The 21819-nt window shown below is 41.6% G+C and overlaps 1 protein-coding gene across 11 annotated transcripts in view; it reads right to left on the bottom strand.

Annotated features, from left to right (window-relative positions):
- The window catches only part of LOC105469038 (bromodomain PHD finger transcription factor), a 144135-nt gene that overhangs the window by 111024 nt on the left and 11292 nt on the right, over positions 1-21819 (bottom strand). For all 11 annotated transcript variants that reach the window (XM_011719582.3, XM_011719584.3, XM_011719587.3 and 8 more), the window contains exon 2: positions 11957-12779. In XM_011719582.3, the coding sequence (XP_011717884.2) occupies positions 11957-12779 (823 nt within the window). The remainder of the gene's footprint in view (positions 1-11956; positions 12780-21819) is intronic.

Below are 21819 nucleotides of genomic sequence, written 5' to 3'. Positions count from 1 at the left end.
GAAGAATGTATTTAGAATTATTTTAGAATAAGATAAATTTATTTTAGAGACAGGGCCTCACTTTGTCGCCTAGGCTAGGGTGCAGTGGCACCATCACGGTTCACTGCATACTCATACTCCTAGGCTCAAGCAATTCTCCTGCCTCAGCCTCCCACGTAGCTAGGACTACAGACATGTGCCACAACAGCCAGCTAATTTTATAATATAGTTTAGATATATTTCCAACAAAATGGTGTAAATGCTTTGCTAAGCTGTGGTTCTTGAAGGGGTTATCTCAAATAATATCTCATCCCTCTTCTCTACTTCTGGACAATCGAAGCCCAAACTGGAGAGAAGGGGAGCTTCCTCTCCTGCCTAAAACTCTCCTAAAGTTCCATTCACTTTTAATGGAGTTAAAGACTTTAACAGAGATGGTCACTAACTTAAATCAAACAGGCAAATTAATGTCTAGGACTAGACGTAGAGAAACATATAATGGTATTTCTGTCCGCACTCAAAAGGAATTCCAGAGTATGCGTGCAGCACCTGATGAGAGTGAGTCTGATTTTCCTGTTTACTCAATGGCAAACTGAGGGAACTGAAAGAACTGGGCTTTAGGAGAGATCTGGCTTTAAATACACTCATTTGCTTATAAGATATGTGGACATGGACAAGATACAAGCTCTCTGAGTCTCTAAGCCATTCTATTTACCTCACTTGTAAAATGAGGATATAATAAAACCTGCCTGCAGGCCACTATAAGACTTAAAGGTGTAACGATAAGGCATCTACCACAGTGCCAGGGCACATCAGTGATCGATAAATGTTCAATATTATTATTAAGGTAATAAATGAAAAACAATTTAGCAGCATTCCAGGAAGGAGTCATTCAGTAATTCTGAAGAAAGAAGGCCTATATTAAATCACAGATAAATAAAAGGATATGGGTGGAGTACCCTTAATCTGAAAATCTGAAATCCAAAATGCTCCAAGATCCAAAAGTTTTTGAGTGCCAACATGCCATTCAAAGGAAATGCTCATTGGAGCATTTCAGATTTTCAGATTAGGAATGATCAACTGGTAAGTATAATGCAAATATTCCAAAGCCCGTAATACTTCTGATCCAAAGCATTTTAGATAAGGGATACTCAACCTATATGGTATTCACTGACTTAACATTTTTCTTCTTGAAGCCACAGAAAGATAAATTCATTAAAGCATAAAGTAGCAAAACAGCAAATACCTGCTAATCCATACAAAGAAAAGTTGGGGGTTTTTCTGGTCTGTTTTGTTTTAATTTTTTTTCTTTTTTTTTTTTGTGACGGAGTCTCGCTCTGTTGCCCAGGCTGGAGTACAGTGGTGCAATCTTGACTCACTACAATCTCCACCTCCCAGGTTCAAGCAATTCTCCTGCCTCAGCCTCCTGAGTAGCTGCGACTACAGGCACATGCCACTACACCTGGCTAATTTATGTGTTTTTAGTAGAGACGGGGTTTCACTATGTTGGTCAGGCTGGTCTCGAACTCCCAACCTCACGATCCACCTGCCTCAGCCTCCCAAAGTGCTGGGATTACAAGCATGAGGCACCGTGGCCAGGCTTTTTTTTTTTTTTTTGACAGAGTCTCGCTCTGTCATCCAGGCTGGAGTGCAGTGGCACAATCTAGGCTCACTGCAACCTCTGCCTCCGGGGTTCAAGAATTTCTCGTGCCTCAGCCTCTGAAGAAGGTGGGATTTACAGGCATGCACCACCACGCTTGGCTAATTTTTCTACTGTCAGTAGAGACAGGGTTTTGCCATGTTGGCCAGGACAGTCTTGAACTTCTGGCCTCAAGCAATCTGCCCACCTCGGCCTCCTAAAGGGCTGGGATTACAGCCATGAGCCACCGCACTGGGCTGAAAAGTTGTTTTTTTAATACTTAGTTACTTGGCCTATATACAGTTTATATAATCAAAATTATCTGTCCCTGTAAAAGTGACAACAGCTTTTGGTACAAATATACATTATGTATGTATATTTGGTTTTGGAGTTATAATGTGGTTCTGTAGAAGCTCTGGTTCCTATAAGGCCTACCACGTTCCTCAGGTTCACCCAAACTGGCCCGGCTTCCCTGAAGTTACCACTTGGCACACATTCTAATGACTCATAGGGTGGCAAAGAGAAGACAGGCTGGCAAGAAAAGGTTTGCTACAAATATAATTAAGAGTAAAGATACATATTATATGTCTACATTTTTTTTTTTTTTTTTGAGATGGAGTCTTGCTCTGTTGCCGAGGCTGGAGTGCAGTGGCCGGATCTCGGCTCACTGCAAGCTCCGCCTCCCGGGTTCACGCCATTCTCCTGCCTCAGCCTCCCGAGTAGCTGGGACTACAGGCGCCCGCCACCACGCCCGGCTAGTTTTTTGTATTTTTAGTAGAGACGGGGTTTCACCGTGTTAGCCAGGATGGTCTTGATCTCCTGACCTTGTGATCCGCCCGTCTCGGCCTCCCAAAGTGCTGGGATTACAGGCTTGAGCCACCGCGCCCGGCATATGTCTACATTTTAAAGCTTCTTTGACTTTTACCTAGGTTAGATAAGTAGAAGGTTAATGACTAACAATAAGTTTCAAGTTTCATTTCTAAACAAACTCATAGAAATGAAGAGTAAAGAACACTAGTGAGATGAGTTGAATAACGTCTCCCAAAGTTCATGTCCACCTGAAACCTCAGGATGTGATCTTATTTGGAAACAGGGTCTCTGCAGATGTAATTAGTTAAGGATCTTGAGATAAAAATCATCCTGGATTTAGGGTGGCCCCTAAGTCAAACGACTGGTATCCTTAGAAAAGGAGAGGACCCAGGGTGACACATAGAAAAGAAGGTAATGGGCCGAGTGAGGTGGATGATGCCTGTAATCACAGCACTTGGGGAGGCCGAGGCGGGCAGATCACAACGTCGGGAGATGGAGACCAACCTGGCTAACACAGCGAAACCCCGTCTCTACTAAAAATACAAAAAATTGGCCAGGAGTGGTGGCGGGCACCTGTAGTCCCAGCTACTCAGGAGGCAGAGGTAGGAGAATCGCTTGAACCTGGGAGGTGGAGGTTGCAGTGAGCCGAGATCCTGCCACTGGACTGAAGCCTGGGTGACAGAGACTCCATGTCTCAAAAAAACAGAAAAGAAAAAGAAAAGAAGGTAGCATAGAGGCAGAGACTGGAGTGATGTGTCTGTCTGTAAACCAAGAAATGCCAAGGACTGCCAAAAGCTAGGAGACAGACATGGAACAGATTCTCTTTTAGAGTCTCCAGAAAAACCAACCCTACTGACCTATGATTTTAGACTTCTGGCCTCCAGGACTGTGAGACAATAAATTCATTTTTTTTTAAAGCCACCCCATTTGTGGTACTTTGTAATGGTGGCCCTAGGAAACTCCCAACTTTTGGTATGGGAAGTAGGGTGCTTACTGCTAACATACTCAAAAATGTGAAAGTGGTTTTAGAATTGAGTAATGGGAAGAGGCTGGAAGAACTGTTAGATAGTTGATAGAAAAAACCTAGGCTGCCTTGAAAAGATGGTGACAGCGAGATTGGAATCATGCTGCCAGCAAGCCAAGAACACTTGGGGTGCTAGAAGCTAGAAAAGGCCAAAAAAAGCAAGGATTTTTTCCCAGGGCCTGCAGAGGGAGCATGGCCCTGCTGACACCTTTGAGTTCAGACTTCTATTCTCCAAAACTGTTAAATAATCAATTTTCTCTGTTTTAAACTACCCAGTTTTATAGTACTTTGTTATAGCAGCCGCAGGAAACTGATACAACTAGCAATTCAGCAATTAAAGACAAAAGCTAGGTCCTAAGCTCTTGGTCAAACAGCCCAAGTAGTGCTTAGGAGCACATTCTGGAGCCCGAATGCCTGGATTCAAATCCCAATTCCATCACTGAGTAGTTGTGTGATCTTGGATAAACTACTTAAAACTCTCTATGCCTCAGTCTCTCCATCTGAAAGACAGGGTGATGGTACGTATCCTGGAAGACGCTGTAGTTAGAATTAATTAAAATATATAAAGTATTTAGAGTAGTACCAGCACTTCATGGGTATAACATACATAGTTGTCATCATTTTCCTCACCTTATGAAATATATAATATTTACCTTAAAACAAATAACTGGGCTGGGCGTGGTGGCTCACACCTGCAATCCCAGCACTTTGGGAGGCTGAGGCAGGTGGATCACCTGAAGTCGGGAGTTCAAGACCTGCCTGACCAACATGGTGATATCCCATCTCTACTAAAAATACAAAAATTAGCCAGGTGTGGTGGTGGGCACCTGTAATCCCAGCTACTTGGGAGGCTGAGGCAGGAGAATCACTTGAACCTGGGAAGCGGAGGTTGCAGTGAGCCGAGGTTGTGCCACTGCACTCCAGCCCGGGCAACAAAGTGAGACTTGTCTCAAAAAACAAAACAAAACAAAAAAACTATTGGTAGGATGGGTGTTTTAAAAAGTAGTATTTCAGGATGCAAGAGAAAAAGGGGTTCAGGGAAAGAAAGGGGTGCAGGCAAAGGAAGCTCTAGGAAGTAGCATAAATAGGCTGAGACCTGAAGAATGAGTTAGTTAGCCAACAGGTTTTTAGGTGCTTTTGTTTGCTTTTTATTTGGTTTTAAGTGTTAGAAACCAAGATAATGAAATGTACAAAGTTAGGGATCTGTGTTAAAGAGTCTGAAGTTCCTGTTAAGAGCAAATGGGGCCGGGCGCGGTGGCTCAAGCCTGTAATCCCAGCACTTTGGGAGGCCGAGACGGGCGGATCACTGGGTCAGGATATCGAGACCATCCTGACTAACGCGGTGAAACCCCGTCTCTACTAAAAAATACAAAAAAACTAGCCGAGCGAGGTGGCGGGTGCCTTTAGTCCCAGCTACTCAGGAGGCTGAGGCAGCAGAATGGTGTGAACCCGGGAGGTGGAACCTGCAGTGAGCTGAGATCCAGCCACTGCACTCCAGCCTGGGGGACAGAGAGAGACTCCGTCTCAAAAAAAAAAAAAAAGAGCAAATGGAAGTAACTGTAATTAAAAGGTTTTTCAACTTAGGGGAAAGGAGACATGATCAAAATTGCTGTTTTAAAAAATCATCCAGCTATGTATGGCTGGACATAGTGGCTCACATCTGTAATCCCAGCACGCTGGGAGGCCAAGGCAGGTCGATCACCTGAGGTCAGGAGTTCAGTATCAGCCTGGCCAACGTGGTGAAACCCCGTCTCTGCTAAAACTACAAAATTAGTAGTTGTAATCCCACCTACTCGGGAGGCTAAAGTATGAGAATCGCTTGAATCTGGGAGACAGGGGGTTGCAGTGAGCCGAGATTGGGCCACTGCACTCCAGCATGGGTGAGACTCCATCTCAAAAAAAAAAAAAAAAAAAATCTTGGAGGGTTGGGGTAGGGGGTTACATATAGACCACTTGACCACTTTAGGGTGACTGACTAGTCTAATGAAGATGACACTGGCTTGTATCATGGAGGGATAGTGGGAATGGAGAGAAACTGATTCAATATTTATTTTAAAGGCATAAGAAACAATAAAGGAAAAAGTTTATTCCCATATTTCTAGTTTGAGCAGCTGGTGGGACAGTAATCCCATTTACTAAGACGAGAACACTGGACGAAGAGTAGGTAATGGGGGGAAATGATGAGTTCAGTTTTAAACATCTTTGAGGTGCCTGCTTTGTGGACATGTCCAGGAGTCTGCTGGACATACAGAACTGAACGCGGACAGAAGAAATTCAGACACAGGTCTGATGGCAACTAAAGTCAGTAAGTTAATATGTGGCTTGTACCTAGAATGGGGAGTAGAAAGCTGGATAGATTTAAAAGCATAGTTTTGTTATTCGGAAACTAAAAAGAATACAGATTTTTAAAATGCCGTTTAAAGGCATGTGGTGGTTCACGCCTGTTGTAATCCTAGCACTTTGGGAGGCCAAGGCTGGAGGATCGCTTGAGCCCAGGAGTTTGAGACCAGCCTGGCAACATAGACTCTCTCTCTACAAAAAAAAAAAAATATAATGCTGTGTTCGCGTAATTTTGTTTAGAATGGAGATGACAGAAAAATGTACTAATCTAATCTGGTAATTTCTATTTCAGTAGGTCCCAATTTCAAAGGATTGACAGGATAAAAGCAATAGTTAAGACAGATTGGCCCACTTACATAATGAATGAAAACTGGCCTCTAAGTTATACACTGAGCATGTCTTGGCTCCTCAGGTGGACTATAAATTCATATATAAGAACCTTTTTTATTATATGCTTCACCAATCTATACAAATAACATATTTTAAGCACTTATTAAAAGCAATAATGGAAAACTTAATTTCTATAAAAATTGCTAACATTACAATTAAAACCTCTGCATACTATAAACTGTGTGAAAATTTTACATGGCTTTAAAATCATCACCAGGAGTCCACATACAATCTACCACAAAGGTACAGTTAAACTGAAATTATTTTAATCTCATTTTCATAAAAGATGTAAAATCTTGGCCGGGCGCGGTGGCTCAAGCCTGTAATCCCAGCACTTTGGGAGGCCGAGATGGGCGGATCACGAGGTCAGGAGATCAAGACCATCCTGGCTAACACGGTGAAACCCCGTCTCTACTAAAAATACAAAAAACTAGCCGGGCGAGGTGGCGGGCGCCTGTAGTCCCAGCTACTCAGGAGACTGAGGCAGGAGAATGGCATAAACCTGGGAGGCGGAGCTTGCAGTGAGCTGAGATCCGGCCACTGTACTCCAACCTGGGCGGCAGAGCAAGACTCCGTCTCAAAAAAAAAAAAAAAAAAAAAAAAAAAAAAAAGATGTAAAATCTTTCAGATTTGTCAAAATTGTTGACACAGAATACTTATCACTATGTTTAAAGTTTCCTACTTGATTTTACATAGAAAAATACTCAAAATATCACAGCATAGAAAAAGATATCCTATTTGCCTGAAATCATCTTTAAAATCTGTGCACTTTATTAAGCATCAAAAAAGGCAATTTGAATGACAACTACAGCTTTTATTTATTTATTTATTTTTGAGACGGAGTCTCACTCTGTCGCCCAGGCTGGAGTGCAGTGGCCGAATCTCAGCTCACTGCAAGCTCCGCCTCCCGGGTTTACGCCATTCTCCTGCCTCAGCCTCCCGAGTAGCTGGGACTACAGGTGCCCGCCACCACGCCCGGCTAGTTTTTTTATTTTTTTAGTAGAGACGGGGTTTCACCGTGTTAGCCAGGATGGTCTCGATCTCCTGACCTCGTGATCCGCCCGTCTCGGCCTCCCAAAGTGCTGGGATTACAGGCTTGAGCCACCGCACCCGGCCAACTATAGCTTTTAAAGCAAATAAACTTAAATGAACAGTTTTATTGACAAACATAACTTAAGAATTTTACTGCTGCACTAAGAAAAATAAAATATTTGATTTCCTCAATAATGCATCAAAAATTCACCCACAGGTATTAAACAGTCATCTGAGTCATGTGATTTCAAAGGTTTGCATTTATGTAACTATAAAATAGCATATATTTTGCTTCCCTGAATGCTGTTTCGTATATTGATACTGATATATCAGGAAACAGAACTTTTCTGAAATGCCACTTAGTTTAGATTTTCTAAGAATGCCTTTATTTCAAATTTGTTAAGATTTCATAAATACTCACTGCAGATATAACAAAAACCATTTTAGGATCTTTCTCCCCAAGTTATAAAGCACTGGTTTTAACAGCTAAAACAATGCAAGTTGCAGACTTCTCAAGAAGATGGTTTGAAAACTAGACTACAGTATAAAATAAGGTACTGAAAATACTCTCATAAAACATGCTCTGAAAAAAATTCCAGGTTCTAACTCCTAAGAGCCACAGGGTCTTGGGCAAAATCAAGGGCAAATTATTTAACCTCTTTGAGATTTAGGCTCTTCATCTATAAAATGCAGACAAAAATAGTGCCTGCAAGGCAGGGCATGGTGGCTCAGGCCTGTAATCCTACCACTTTGGGAGGCTGAGGTGGGAGGATTGCTTGAACCCAGGAGTTCGAGACCAGCCTGGCCAAGGCGGTGAGACCGCTACAAAACAAAAAATTAAAAAATCAGCTGGATGTGGTGGCACGTGCCTGTAGTCCCAGCTCCTAGCGGGGCTGAGGTGAGAGGATGGCCCAAGCCTGGGAGACTGAGACTGCAGTGAGCCATGATCATGCCACTGTACTCTAGCCTGGGCGACAGTGAATCCCTGTCTCCAAAAATAATTAAAAATAAAATTAAAATTAAAAAATAAAGTACCTGCATTATTGGGCTGTTGGAAGGATTAATTTAAAATACATAAAATGCTTAGGACACTGTGAGGCACGCGTGGAAGTGCTCAATAAATGTTGCTCTTGGCTATTCCTAATTTATCACAACTACTTCTATTTACAGGTCTCCGAAACTAAGACCTATACCACTGATCACTGTGTAATGAGCCTTAAAGAGGTCAAGGTTTTTCTGTATGTGGACAAGGCGGCTTTGGTCTCTATCTGGCCAAAAAGCACAGCACAGTGAAAGAAAGAGGCAGTGAGAGTGAATATCCAAAGGGTGAGGACAAGCAGCACAAGAAGGAAGGCACAGGAATGGGAGAACTGGAACATGGACTAAATTTCACTTACTTCCTAATTTGTTCCCAGCCATCCTGATGACTATGAGCTCCTTTCAGGAAGGCACTTGAGACTGTGTGAACGTGACCTGCTAACTGCGGAATGTCTATACAGACTACAGCACCGGGCTCCCTGACAGGCAGCATGACTGAATTTCCACTTACAATGACAACACAGCAGTAAACTTTTTTTTTTTTTTTTTTTTTTTTTTGAGACAGACAGAGTCTCACTCCATCACCCAGGCTGGAGTACAGTGGCGCCATCTCGGCTCATTGCAACCTCTGCCTCCTGGGTTCAAGTGATTCCTGTGCCTCAGCTTCCCAAGAGCAATAAACTTTAAAAATGTGGTTACAGTTATTTCACCATTTGGAATGACCTTGCTGACAAAGGTTTCCGTGTTACCACCTCAACAGCAAAATGTCAAAACAAAGACAAAAACAAAAAACGGCACAAGGAATACCATGACCACATGTATGGGAGGTAAGGGAGCAAGAAAAGAAAAAAATTACACATATTTTACACATATTTCTTAAAATATCTGATCCAAACCAAAAGACACAGAATATACATTTAAAACCTTATATATTGTTTCTCATAGCAGTTTCTGGGTTAAGGTGACAGATTTCATTTTGCTCCCTCCTGAAAACTTCTTAAAACCACGCTAAAGAAATATTGTTAGGCTGGACGCAGTGGCTCACGCCTATAATCCCAGCACTTTGAGAGGCCGAGGAGGGCAGATGGCTTGAGCTCACAAGTTCGAGACCAGCCTGAGTAACGTGGTGAAACCCTGTCTCTACAAAAAATGCAAAAATTAGCCGGGCATGGTGGCACACACCTGTAGTTCCAGCTACTTGGGGGGCTGAAGCAGGAGGACTGCTTGAGCCCAGGAGGTCGAGGCTGCAGTTAGCCGAGATAGTGCCACTGCACTCCAGAGCCTGGGTGACAAAGGGAGATCCTGTCTTCGAAAAAAAAGAAAAAAAAAATTGTTAAAGACAAACTCATAAGGATAAAGTAGGGGAGACATAGTAACAACAACAACAAAAAAATCCGAATGTAGATGAACAGTGATTACTGCCTCAGCAGACCCAAGAAAGTCCATCTCAAACTAAAAAGGAAGGTGAGGTTGAGAACACAATCCTCAAAAAGCAATGATAACGAGGAGGAGTAGGTGTCTCTAGAATAGGGAACTGGCTGGAGTAGATTTCTAAACCATCTCTCTCCCCTTCAAGCTATCAAAGGTCTAGTCTCTGGAGGAGTTAAATTGAGGTTCCCTGGACTGGGAGAAACCACGCTCAGTTGTGAACAAAGGTATTGTACAGAAAACTGAGGATTTAAGTGACAATACACATAGTAAATGCTGTGTGCACAATAAATGAAGCTTTCGTCCACCACTCAGCCACCAGAATACCACTAGCAACACCTTCATGCTTCAAGCAGGAAACAGGAAAAGGCCTTTCCATGCCATCACTCCTCTAGAGCTTACTCTCGAGGACAGACCTCAAGATACTGACAAGAGGGATTTCCCCCAATAAAAGAGACAGTGAAAATCATCCAATGGTTAAGTCAATTTGATAAGGCCCATCCACTGGCTCAGAGCTTCCAACTGGCTACATAGTACCACAATGATAATGAGGAGCAGAAAATTAAGAATTAATAAACATCTGAATATGAAATAGAAAAACCAAAACAAAGAATAGGAAGAACCAACTTAGAAGAAACAGACCACGCACAGAGGAGAGAAAAAAATCTGTCATTAATGGCCTCAGAAAGTTAAGAGAAAATATTATATCCAAGACACAGAAAGAGGATTTTACTATTTTTTTTTAAAGGAAGATTCTAAAAACAAAAGAGCTCTTAGATAATAAAAATATGGTAGCAGAAAGGAAAAACTGGATAGTAGGGTTAGATGACCAAGACAAGGAAATCTTAAGAAACTGAACACATACACATACCCCAAAGAGAAAAAGAGACAAAGAGGAAAACTAGAGAGAATGATAAGAAAGTCAGAAGACCAAAACAGGAAGTCCAACATTCAATAAAATCATAGCTCAAGATAAATACAAGAGGGAAAAGAGGAAGTTGTCAAGAGAAGTTCTCAGAATCAAAGAACACAATTGCCAGATTGAAAATGTCCACCAAAATTACCTCGTGGATGAGAGCGGCCCACACAAGGGCGTGTCACTGTAAAACTGCGGAACACCATAGACAGTGAAGATTCTATAAGCTTCCAGCCACAAAGAATGAAGAATCAGTGTGGATTCAGATTTCTCGACAGCACACTGATAAAGTTTCTACTCTCCTTTCCATGCCCTGCTCTGACATTCATTTCATCCTACCAGAATTTTTCATTTGACCTAATTCTAAGAACTGGAAGAGGGCTTTGAAGACTTCAGAAGCTGAAGATACAAAGTAGCCCATCTCTCTGACCATATAGCCACAAGATGTCAGATACTCAGTCCACACTACAACCCTGCCTGATGCCCTGACTGAGGTAAATCCTGAGACTGTCTCCTGACCTCGTCCACAGACTTCTCAGAAGAGCTTCTCGAAAACCCTCAGGAACACTGAGGCCAGACTATGACCCTGAGTCTGTTGGGATCATCTTCTCCTGGGGGATTCCAACCAATAATGGCAGAGCTGACCTTTCCTTAGACAACTAGGTATTTTCTTGCTGTTCCATTTTACATACAGATACGGTAAAACCAAAAAAGAGAAGTAAAACAATCCTGACACCAAAGTTAGGGATGGATGACCTGAGCTAGGCCAAAAACAGGCTCACAGTGGTATTCCACCTAGAAACATTCTTTTTTTTTTTTTTTTTTTTGAGACAGAATCTGTCTCTGTCACCCAGGCTAGAATGCAGTGGCATGATCTCAGCTCGCTGCAGCCTCCGCCTCCAAGGTTCAAGCAATTCTCCTGTCTCTGCCTCCTGAGTAGCTGGGATTACAGGTATGTGCCACCACACTTGGCTAAGTTTTGTATTTTCAGTAGAGGTGGGGTTTCACCACGTTGGCCAGACTGGTCTCAAACTCCCAACCTCAGGTGATCCACCCACCTCGGCCTCCCAAAGTGCTGGGATTACAGGTGTGAGCTGCTGTGCCCAGCCCACCTAGAAACATTCTATTTCTTATCCTAGGCATCAAAAACAATGGAATTTTGCTTCTTTCATATATGTTTCCTTTACCTTCTTAAAAGCTATTTTAATGCACATATTCCTTCAATTAAGAAATTATTTAACTGTATAACTATTAAGTTACAAAGGTTTATACCACATCAACAGCATAGGTCTGCTATATCAATCATGAAGGAAACTGGTTTCATTTTAAATGCATACAAAAAATTAAGACCAGATTTACTTACATTATGAGTCTTCGGTTCAGGAACCAGTATTTCCTCCGACTTCTGTCATATCCAATAGGTTCGTGTCGAATATATGGTTTATTTTTTTGGATTTCAGCAACACAGTCAGTCACACCAGGCACCTTGTGTGCTACACAGACTTCACACTGCCACTCGTCCTCTGGCACCTCCTCAAGAGGTGGCTTCACACATTCCAAATGGTATACTGCTGAACATGTCTCACAGCAAAGCAAATCCCCAAGTTTGTGACAAACCCTACAATGGTCATCATATTGTATCACCCCTTCAGACATCAATTCCTCTCGAGCAATATTTGTTGTAAGAAACTGATCGACTAAAAACTGTAGAACTTTGATCTTGTTCTCTACTGGTCCATATGGGTAGTCCTCTGCCTCTTGGTAAGGAAGAACGTGATGGTACTCCTTATCACTCTCACAGTACACCCGCAGCACCTCTGGCCACGTCATCCCATCTATGAAATACAGCGTGGAATTAACGCTATCTTTCAGATCAGCAGGTCCAAAGGTAGTATTGGAAGTGTCTTCTTCACGCAGAACTGCTTTCAAAAGCACAACGTGCATCTCTGCCATGAGTGTGCACTGCTCTTGGCTCACCAGAGCTGCACAAAAGTCCTCAAAGCGAAAAGGAGATAATCTCAAAACAGTGCCAAAGTTCCGCAGTACCTCGTAAATGGCAATAACGTTCATTATATGCTCATTAGGCACCATTAAATCCTCAGAGGACTTGGGAAATTCAAGGGGTGGGATGTCTTTTTCTTCCAATATCGGAGAACGAGGCCGATGTACTCTTGGTTTTCGCCTACCTGTAAATAAAGAAATGACATCATTACAAATCAATATATTACATCATTTCTACAAATTTCCTATTTGAACATATACCCCCCTAAAATAGATAAGCACATTTCTTTAATAATTGTCAAGTTAAAATAATATAAAGAAGCAATGATTCAGCTCTAATTTTTAAGTCTACAGAAAATCTAAATTCAAAGTTTTCCCATTAGACTATAAACCAGAAGTAAAAAAATTATAATCAGTTCTCAATTATCTAGAGGGATTAACTGGCTCACAGGTAACCATGATTAAAACATAACAGTGTCAGAACAAGGATCTCTAAGGAAATAATAATAATAATAAATAACTGCATTTATGAATGATTTGACAAGAATATAAATGAGAAAAAACATTTACACATAAGATACACAGCACAAAGCAGGCGCAACAGATCTCACAAAGTCAGCTGTAATACAGAAATGCCTGTCAACAACCAGACAGGAAGTTCCCAGGGTAGACCTCTTTTTTTCTAAAAGCCAGAAGTACCTCCTAAGCAGAGTTCCACAGTGAAGCATGGGCTCAAGGTGAAGACAGAAAGGAAAGAAGTGCAGAGGAGGAGAGAAGAATTCCAATGCTGGGGGAAAAGAAAAGTGGCTTACCTAGGAAACAGACAACAGACTACATTTCTTACCAGTCAGTTAAACAACTTTTTAGATACCTGTTCCCCAATTTATGAGATGTGATGTCCAGATATACATATGTAAGTATATAAATGTATCAATATACATAATTGAGAGTTTTGTTTTTAACAAACGTATGTATCTCACTTAATCACCTAGAGCTGTCACCTAGGCTGGAGTGCAGTGGCACAATCTCAGCTCACTGCAACCTCCGCCTCCCAGATTCAAGCGATTCTCCTGTCTCAGCCTCCTGAGTAGCTGGGACCACAGGCAGGCGCCACCACCCCCAGCTAATTTTTGTATTTTTTAGTAGAGATGGGGTTTCACCACATTGGCTAGGCTGGTCTCAAACTCCTGACCTCAGGTGGTCCACCCACCTCGGCCTCCCAAAGTGCTAGGATTACAGGTGTGAGCCACCGCACACGGCCCATTCTGATCTATTTTTGGGAGAGTATAAATTGGTTGAATTTTTAGAAGGCAATTTGGCAAAAATCTATCTAAATGTATATCCCTTTGAGACCCTGTAATTTCACCTCCTGGAATTAATCCTACATACTCACACATTCATTTAAGTACAAAATATTTAATTCAATATAGTTTACAAAAGCTGAAACTTGGCCGGGCGCAGTGGCTCATGCCTGTAATCCCAGCACTTTGGGAGGCCGAGGCGGGCGGATCACGAGGTCAGGAAATCGAGACCATCCTGGCGAACACAGTGAAACCCCGTCTCTACTAAAAATACAAAAAAATTAGCCGGGCGTGGTGGCGGTTGCCTGTAGTCCCAGCTCCTTGGGAGGCTGAGGCAGGAGAATGGCGTGAACCCAGGAGGCGAAGGAGCTTGTAGTGAGCGGAGATCACGCCACTGCACTCCAGCCTGAGAAACAGAGCAAGACTCCGTCTCAAAAAAAAAAAAAAAAGCTGAAACTTTTGCATGGGTTTTCTTTTTAATCTAAATATACATAAATAGTTAAAAGAATTATGATGCATCCACACAATGGAATAAAATTCAGTAGTGGTAAAATTCCTATGTGTTAATATGAAACAATCTTTAAGATACAGTGTTAAGCAGAAGGAATGAACAGCTACACAACAATGAATAGAATGTCATTTGAATAAAGAAACTAAAAATAAAAAGGAGGCCGGGCGTGGTGGCTCAAGCCTGTAATCCCAGCACTTTGGGGAGGCTGAGACGGGCGGATCACGAGGTCAGGAGATCGAGACCATCCTGGCTAACACGGTGAAACCCGTCTCTACTAAAAAACACAAAAAACTAGCCAGGCGAGGTGGCGGGCGCCTGTAGTCCCAGCTACTCGGGAGGCTGAGGCAGGAGAATGGCGTAAACCCGGGAGGCGGAGCTTGCAGTGAGCTGAGATCCGGCCACTGCACTCCAGCCTGGGCGACAGAGCGAGACTCCGCTTCAAAAAAAAAAAAAAGAGGAGGGCAAGGGGATAGTGATAAAGTATATATATCTAAGAGGTCATATAAGAATCTTTTTAGAGTAGTTGCTTCTGGGGAGAGTTGGGGGACAGGAAAAGAAGACTAATTTCTTTTTACTTTTTTATACTTTAAAAAATAATTCATGCATGTATTTTCATCATAAAATTTTAAAAGAAAAAATTGGACAGGTATCTATACAAACATAAAACTTTTAATACATCAATAAAATGATGCTGCTACTGACTACTGATACTCTTATATAAATACAAAGTCATTATACTAAATTCAAAGATTCAAGTTTATAGAATTGAACACAGACTACAGTGTATAAAGAGAGAACACATTAAATTAAACCATTTAAGCCCCTCAACTGTCAATCATTAGTATAAGAAAGTCAAGTCATTTCACTTATTCACAGAAGTGTATTCAGAATACACCACTGAGCATTACACTCATTATCATTTTCAACACTGATCAGGTATCTATCTACCAGGTGAATTACATTAATTTTCCTGCATTTAAAAAAAAAAAAAAAAAGGACCCCAAGCTCACTAGTTAGCAAGAAAAAGCAAAGTAAAACCACAATGAAATAACTGTTCTCATACTCCTCAATGGACAAAAATTTAACAGTTTAACCAAACAAACTATTGGGAAGGATGCAGAACAATGGAAACAGGAGTATACCACCACTGGGACTGTAAACTTCACAACTTCAGACAGCAATTCAGTAATTAGTCAAGTTTAAGGTTCTGCATATAACTGAACAGCCTGCAAACCCGTTTGCCCACAACCAAGTAAGAAATATTATTTTACATCTTATCCAGTACACATACCCCTGAAAACAAAAGCTCTATAAAACTATTCTCACTACATGCTTTATAACAGTATCTTCTCTCCTACCAATATTTTCTATTCTATTCTCTTTCTACTTTTGAAACATGCTGCTTGCAGCTCACAGAAAAATACTTCTCTAGAGAAACTATCCTTATGCATATGCATGTGAAGGAAAAGTTAAATATTAAATTTGAACTCAATTGAACGTGGACACAAACAATGGTCACCAAGGGTTGGAACAGGCTGTGTGAGCCCCTTGAGGCGTTCATCCAGCGCTGTTGGGGAGAAATCTCTATTTCAATTTATTCCTATACGGTGGTTAAAAACAAAAAACAAACAAACAAAAAAAAACACCAGAAAATCACAAAAACAAGTTGACCTTTTTGTGTTCCTTGAGCCCAGTCCCGAAAGGCCCTTGTGACTGGACCTCATGCCAAACAACTCGTTACAAAAACAGCTAGGGTCCCAGGCTCTGCCCAAGCTTCATGAGAATGCTCCTCGTCTGTGCACAGATCAGTGGCCGACTCTGGAGCCCAGCCTGCAGTCTAGTGACAAATCCTCCATAGTCTGGTGAGTGTAAACAGATATATCACTTTTCCCTTCCCTTTCCATTACAATTTGCTCACTGTATCAATTTGCCTATTATATCATTTACTTACTATATCCGCATTGCCATTTACGTGGGATAAAGCTTGTCTACCCTTAAAGGTAGCGTGTGTGTCTTTTCTTCTCCCCTAGTGTATTTCCCACATAGAACAACGCAGAGCATTTAACATTGTTTATAAAAGCAAAGAAACAATCAATCAACCAAGCTAAAAACAACCAAAATGTCCATCAACAGGAAAACAGTTGAATTGTGGCTTATTCATTGGATAGAATTCTACAGATCAATCTTAAGTAATTTAGGGCTATGCATATCAACATGGTTCAATCTTAAAAACAAAAACACCGGGCAGGGTACAGTGGCTCATGCCTGTAATCCCAGCACTCTGGGAGGCCAAGGTGGGCAGATCATGAGGTCAGGAATTCCGGACTAGCCTGGCCAATATGGTGAAACCCCGTCTCTACCAAAAATACAAAAATTAGCTGGGTGTGGTGGCATACACCTGTACTCCCAGCTACTCGGGAGACTGAGGCAGAAGAATCGTTTGAACCTGGGAGACGGAGGTTGCAGTGAGCCGAGATCATGCCACCGCCAGCCTAGGCGACAGAGCGAGACTCTGTCTCAAAAAACAAACCAACAAACAAAAACACCATGAAGCAAAAGAAAAGTTTTTTAATTTTAAAATGTAAAACCATGGAAAAATAGTTTTATATACTACTTATGGATAAATACATATATCAACTAATAGTTAACATCACCACTAGAATATAATCTCCTTAAGGGCAGGGATTTTTTAAGCTGTTTGCCAATGTTCAGTGGCTAGCATATAATAAGCTATTAAATAAACATTTATTGAAAGAATTAGTAGTTTTGAAAGTGCTAGCCCATGCACTTACACAAGAAAATTATATCCTTGCATTATCTGATGACATTAGAAATGTGTTTTGATTTCTATGTAAGTAAATACACGACTACAGTGAGAAGCCTTAACACCATGGTTCTCAAACTTCAGAGTGCATATGTTACTGATTCAATAGGTCTAGAATAGAGTCGGAGAACTTGCATTTCTTTTTTTTTTTTTTTTTTTTTTCTGAGATGGAGTCTTCCTCTGTTGTCCAGGATGGAGTGCAGTGGCACGATCTCGGCTCACTGCAACCTCTGTCACCCAGGTTCAAGTGATTCTCCTGCCTCAGCCTCCCGAGTAGCTGGGATTACAGGTGCCCACCATCATGGCCGGCTAATTTTTTTTTTGCATTTTTAGTAGAGACGGGGTTTCCCCATGTTGGCCAGGCTGGTCTCAAACCCCTCACCTCAAGTGATCCACCCACCTTATCCTCCCAAAGTGCTGGGATTACAGGTGTGAGCCATCACGCCCGGTCGAGAACTTGCATTTCTAACAATTCCCAGGTTGTGCTGTTCTGGCGAACCATACTCTGAGAAACACCTCCCTATAACCTGATAGGTTATTTCCCCTAAGATCCAGGTGAGTAAAAATTAATACACATTAGATGAAATTCCAGAAGTTACCTTCAAACCTTGCTATTCATTGAATGTCATGAAAATATTGGAAAAACAAACAAACAAAAAGAAACAAAAACCTTGCTACTCAACAAGTGATTGGCATTATCATGTTTGAGAGCAATTCAGAATCTCAGGCCCAAGCCCAGGCCTACTAAATTAGGATCTGCAGTTTCTCACCATCTTCAGGTAATTTATATGGTCATTAAAGTTTGAAAAGCTGCCTTGAGCCGGGCATGGTGGCTCACGCCTGTAATCCCAGCACTTTGGGAGGCCGAGGCGGGTGGATCACCTGAGATCAGGAGTTCGAGACCAGGCTGATCAACATGGAGAAATCTCGTCTCTACTAAAAATACAAAAATTAGCCAGGCGTGGTGGCGCATGCCTGTTATCCCACCTACTCGGGAGGCTGAGACAGGAGAATCGCTTGAACCTAGGAGGCGGAGGTTGTGGTGAGCCGAGATCGTGCCATTGCACTCCAGCCTGGGCAACAGAGCAAGACTTCGTCTCAAAGAAAAAGAAAAAAAAGAAAAGCTGCCTTGAAATGGAAGTGCAGCAAAAATCATCTGGTAAATTGTTAAAAGTAATCTCAAATGCAACCCAAATTCACAGAACCCCAGGTGAAGCTCAGTAATCTGTATTTTTATCCTTCTCCCCAAATAATTCTGATGTGCAGGCAAGTAAAAATTAAAATACCTTTTTAAAAGTCAAACAGTATATGAAAAAAATATGATCAAGAGAGGTTCGCCGCAGGAATGCAAGGGTGGATCAATATTATAAAATCTAATATAATTCTATGAATATACACCACTGCAATTAATATGTAGCATGCAGGAGAAAAACTATATGATCATCTTAAAAGATGCTAAGATGACATTTGACAAAATACAATAGCCGTATCTGATATTTTTTTCTAACTTAAACAGGGAAAAAAGAGAAATAGGTGAATATACTCAACATATTGAAGGTCTCAAACCAACAGTTAACCATGAAATAGTCACATCAGTTCCATTAAATTCGGAAAGCATACTAAGATGACTATCGTTATAACTAACATTTAACATTGTTTTGGAGATGCTACGCAATGCAATTTGCTTCTTTTTCTTTTTTTTTTTTATCACCCAGGTTCCCATCAATGGTAGAGGGCAATGTAATTTGAAGAGAAAAAGGAGACATAAATATAAGAAAATCAGAGGTGTACATACGATTCATTTTCGCAGATGATACAACTTTATTCCTAGAATAAAATTATTCCAATCAAAGCAAAAGCTACAAGAAACAACTACAAAATTAATTTTTAAAATTCATTAGTTTTCAACTAGAAGCCCCAGGAGAGCAGGTATTTTTATAGACAAAGATAAAATAAGATTTCATGGCATAAGTGAAAATATTTAGCAAATGAATTGTACTTCATCCAATTTTGTAAAAAGTATATATGCACACATGTGCTGGGTGCAGTGGCTCACGCCTGTAATCCCAACACTTTGGGAAGCCGAGGCGGGAGGACTGCCTGAGCTCAGGAGTTCGACACCAGCCTGGGCTGGTGAAACCGCACCTCTACTAAAAAAAATACAAAAAATTAGCCAGGTGTGGCAGCGAGCACCTGTAGTCCCAGCTACTCAGAAGGCTGCTGCAAGAGAATCACTTGAACCTAAGAGGCAGAGGTTGCAGTGAGCCAAGATTGCGCCACTGCACTCCAGCCTGGGTGACAGAGCGATACTCCAGCTCAAATAAATAAATAAATAAAAGTATGTACGTACACATGTTCACACAAAGATGGTTACCTAATGAGAGGAACCAAAATATTAATGTTCTGAGTTTTCTAAATTGTCTACATTACTTTCCTGATAAAGGGGAAAAGCAAAAATAAAATGTAAAGGTTTTACCAAATTTTCAGAAGCATTATCTATAAAAATCAAAGCTTTTTTCCTAAACTAATTACCGAAATCACAGACTAATGAATGTCAAGAGCTCAAAAATGGGGTGAACAAACTATGGCCAGCCACAGCCCATTTTTGTAAATAAAGTTTTATTAGATCACAGCCATGCTCATTTGTTTACTTATTGTCTATGGCTGCTTTCATGCTACAAGGGCACAGATGAGCAGCTATGACAGAGCCAGGAGGCCTGCAAAACCTGAAATATTTACTAATTGGTAACCTAAGAACAAGTATGCCAATCCCTTGCCCACTAGATCATCGAGTCTATCCTATGCTGTACAGGTGAGTAAACTGAGGTCCACAGAAGAATGGTTTCTCTATGGTCCAAACTCAAGTTAAGTAAGAAGCAATGAAGAACTCCATTTCTACGGTACTTTCCACCACTTGGCCAGGAAACTCTCAAAACAGACATCCTGCCGTTTGGGAGGCAAACCTCAGGCTCTCATATCACATCGCAAATGAGTGTATTTGCCAATAAATTGATGAGAAGAGGACTTTGGGCCTAGTCAGTATCCAAGAACATTTGCTAAAGGTCTGAGCAAACCTCAGTAGATTCTAGAAAAAGTTAATTTAAAACCACACAGGCCAGGCACGGTGGCTCACGCCTGTAATCCCAAGCAATTTGGGAGGACAAGGTGGGCAGACTACCTGAGGTCAGGAGTTTCAGACCAGTCTGGCCAACATGGTGAAACCCCATCTCTACTAAAAATACAAAAAAAATGAGCCAGGCGTGGTGATGTGCGCCTTTAATCACAGTTACTCAGGGGGCTGAGGCAGGGGAACTGCTTCAACCAGGGAGGTGGAGGTTGCAGTGAGCCAAGATCATGCCACTGCACTCCAGCCTGGGCGACAGAGGGAGACTCCATCTCAAAAAAAAAAAAAAAAACCACATAAGCACAGACTAGGGAAGGCTTAAAAACAGATGTTGAGAGTATAATCTGGTTCAGTCTTTTAAATGGCACACACTATAACATAAAAATCCAATCCCACTCCTAGGAATCGACCCTACAGAAACACCAGTTTAAGTGGCTAAATGTACATCTCTAGCACATTTAGGACAGCACTGTCTGAAAAAGCAAAAACAGCCTGAATTCTCAATAGGTCTAGTTTTTTAAGGCAAATCAATATTATCAGCAAATGCAGTTATGTATTAATAAAGAGGGGGGCGCTTCATGTCTTTACCTTACAGAGGGTCCTAACCTGAGCAGGTAAATGTGTGACCCTTGCCATAAACAATCTCCACTGTTAGGTTTCTTCTGAGACACAGAGAAGATTCATAACTCACGCTATTAAGGCAATTAAGGAAAACCAATATACCTGGAAGCAGGTAATCTTCCAAGTTTACAGAGGATCAGAAATCCAATGCATTTCACCTGGATAATTCAGACTCAAAAGTTCAAATATGTATCTGAAATTACAGTAAAACCACTTTAAAACTTTTTGTTCTTTGCACAGCACTTTGAAAGCACAGCAGTCATAAGGTGGAGAAATGAGTAACTTACTGAATAAGACTTTAAGAAGTGTGTGAAATAATTTTAATGTCTACAAAAACAGGGAAAAGTGTACTTTCTTTCTGTCTATTTGATCTCTTGACTACTGTGACAAGAGTGTTGAAGTCTACAATATTGTTAAGGATTTGTCTGTTTCTCCTTGGAGTTTTATCAGTCCTCATGTACCTCCTAAACCTTTAGAAAGAATTGTTTTAGGATGGGCTGTCATTCACTATATTAAATATTGGACCATCTCTTGAGACAAGTTATCTATGCAAGAATTAGAAAGGCGGCCGGGCGCGGTGGCTCAAGCCTGTAATCCCAGCACTTTGGGAGGCCGAGACGGGCGGATCACGAGGTCAGGAGATTGAGACCATCCTGGCTAACACGGTGAAACCCCGTCTCTACTAAAAATACAAAAAACTAGCCGGGCGAGGTGGCGGGCGCCTGTAGTCCCAGCTACTCAGGAGGCTGAGGCAGGAGAATGGCGTAAACCCGGGAGGCGGAGCTTGCAGTGAGCTGAGATCCGGCCACTGCACTCCAGCCCGGGCTACAGAGCAAGACTCCGT

This window comes from Macaca nemestrina, chromosome 17, assembly GCF_043159975.1.
Source record: "Macaca nemestrina isolate mMacNem1 chromosome 17, mMacNem.hap1, whole genome shotgun sequence".
In the NCBI taxonomy this organism is placed as follows: Eukaryota; Metazoa; Chordata; class Mammalia; order Primates; family Cercopithecidae; genus Macaca; species Macaca nemestrina.
Note: the sequence above shows the minus strand (reverse complement) of the source record. Positions and strands in the feature narration are given on the sequence as shown.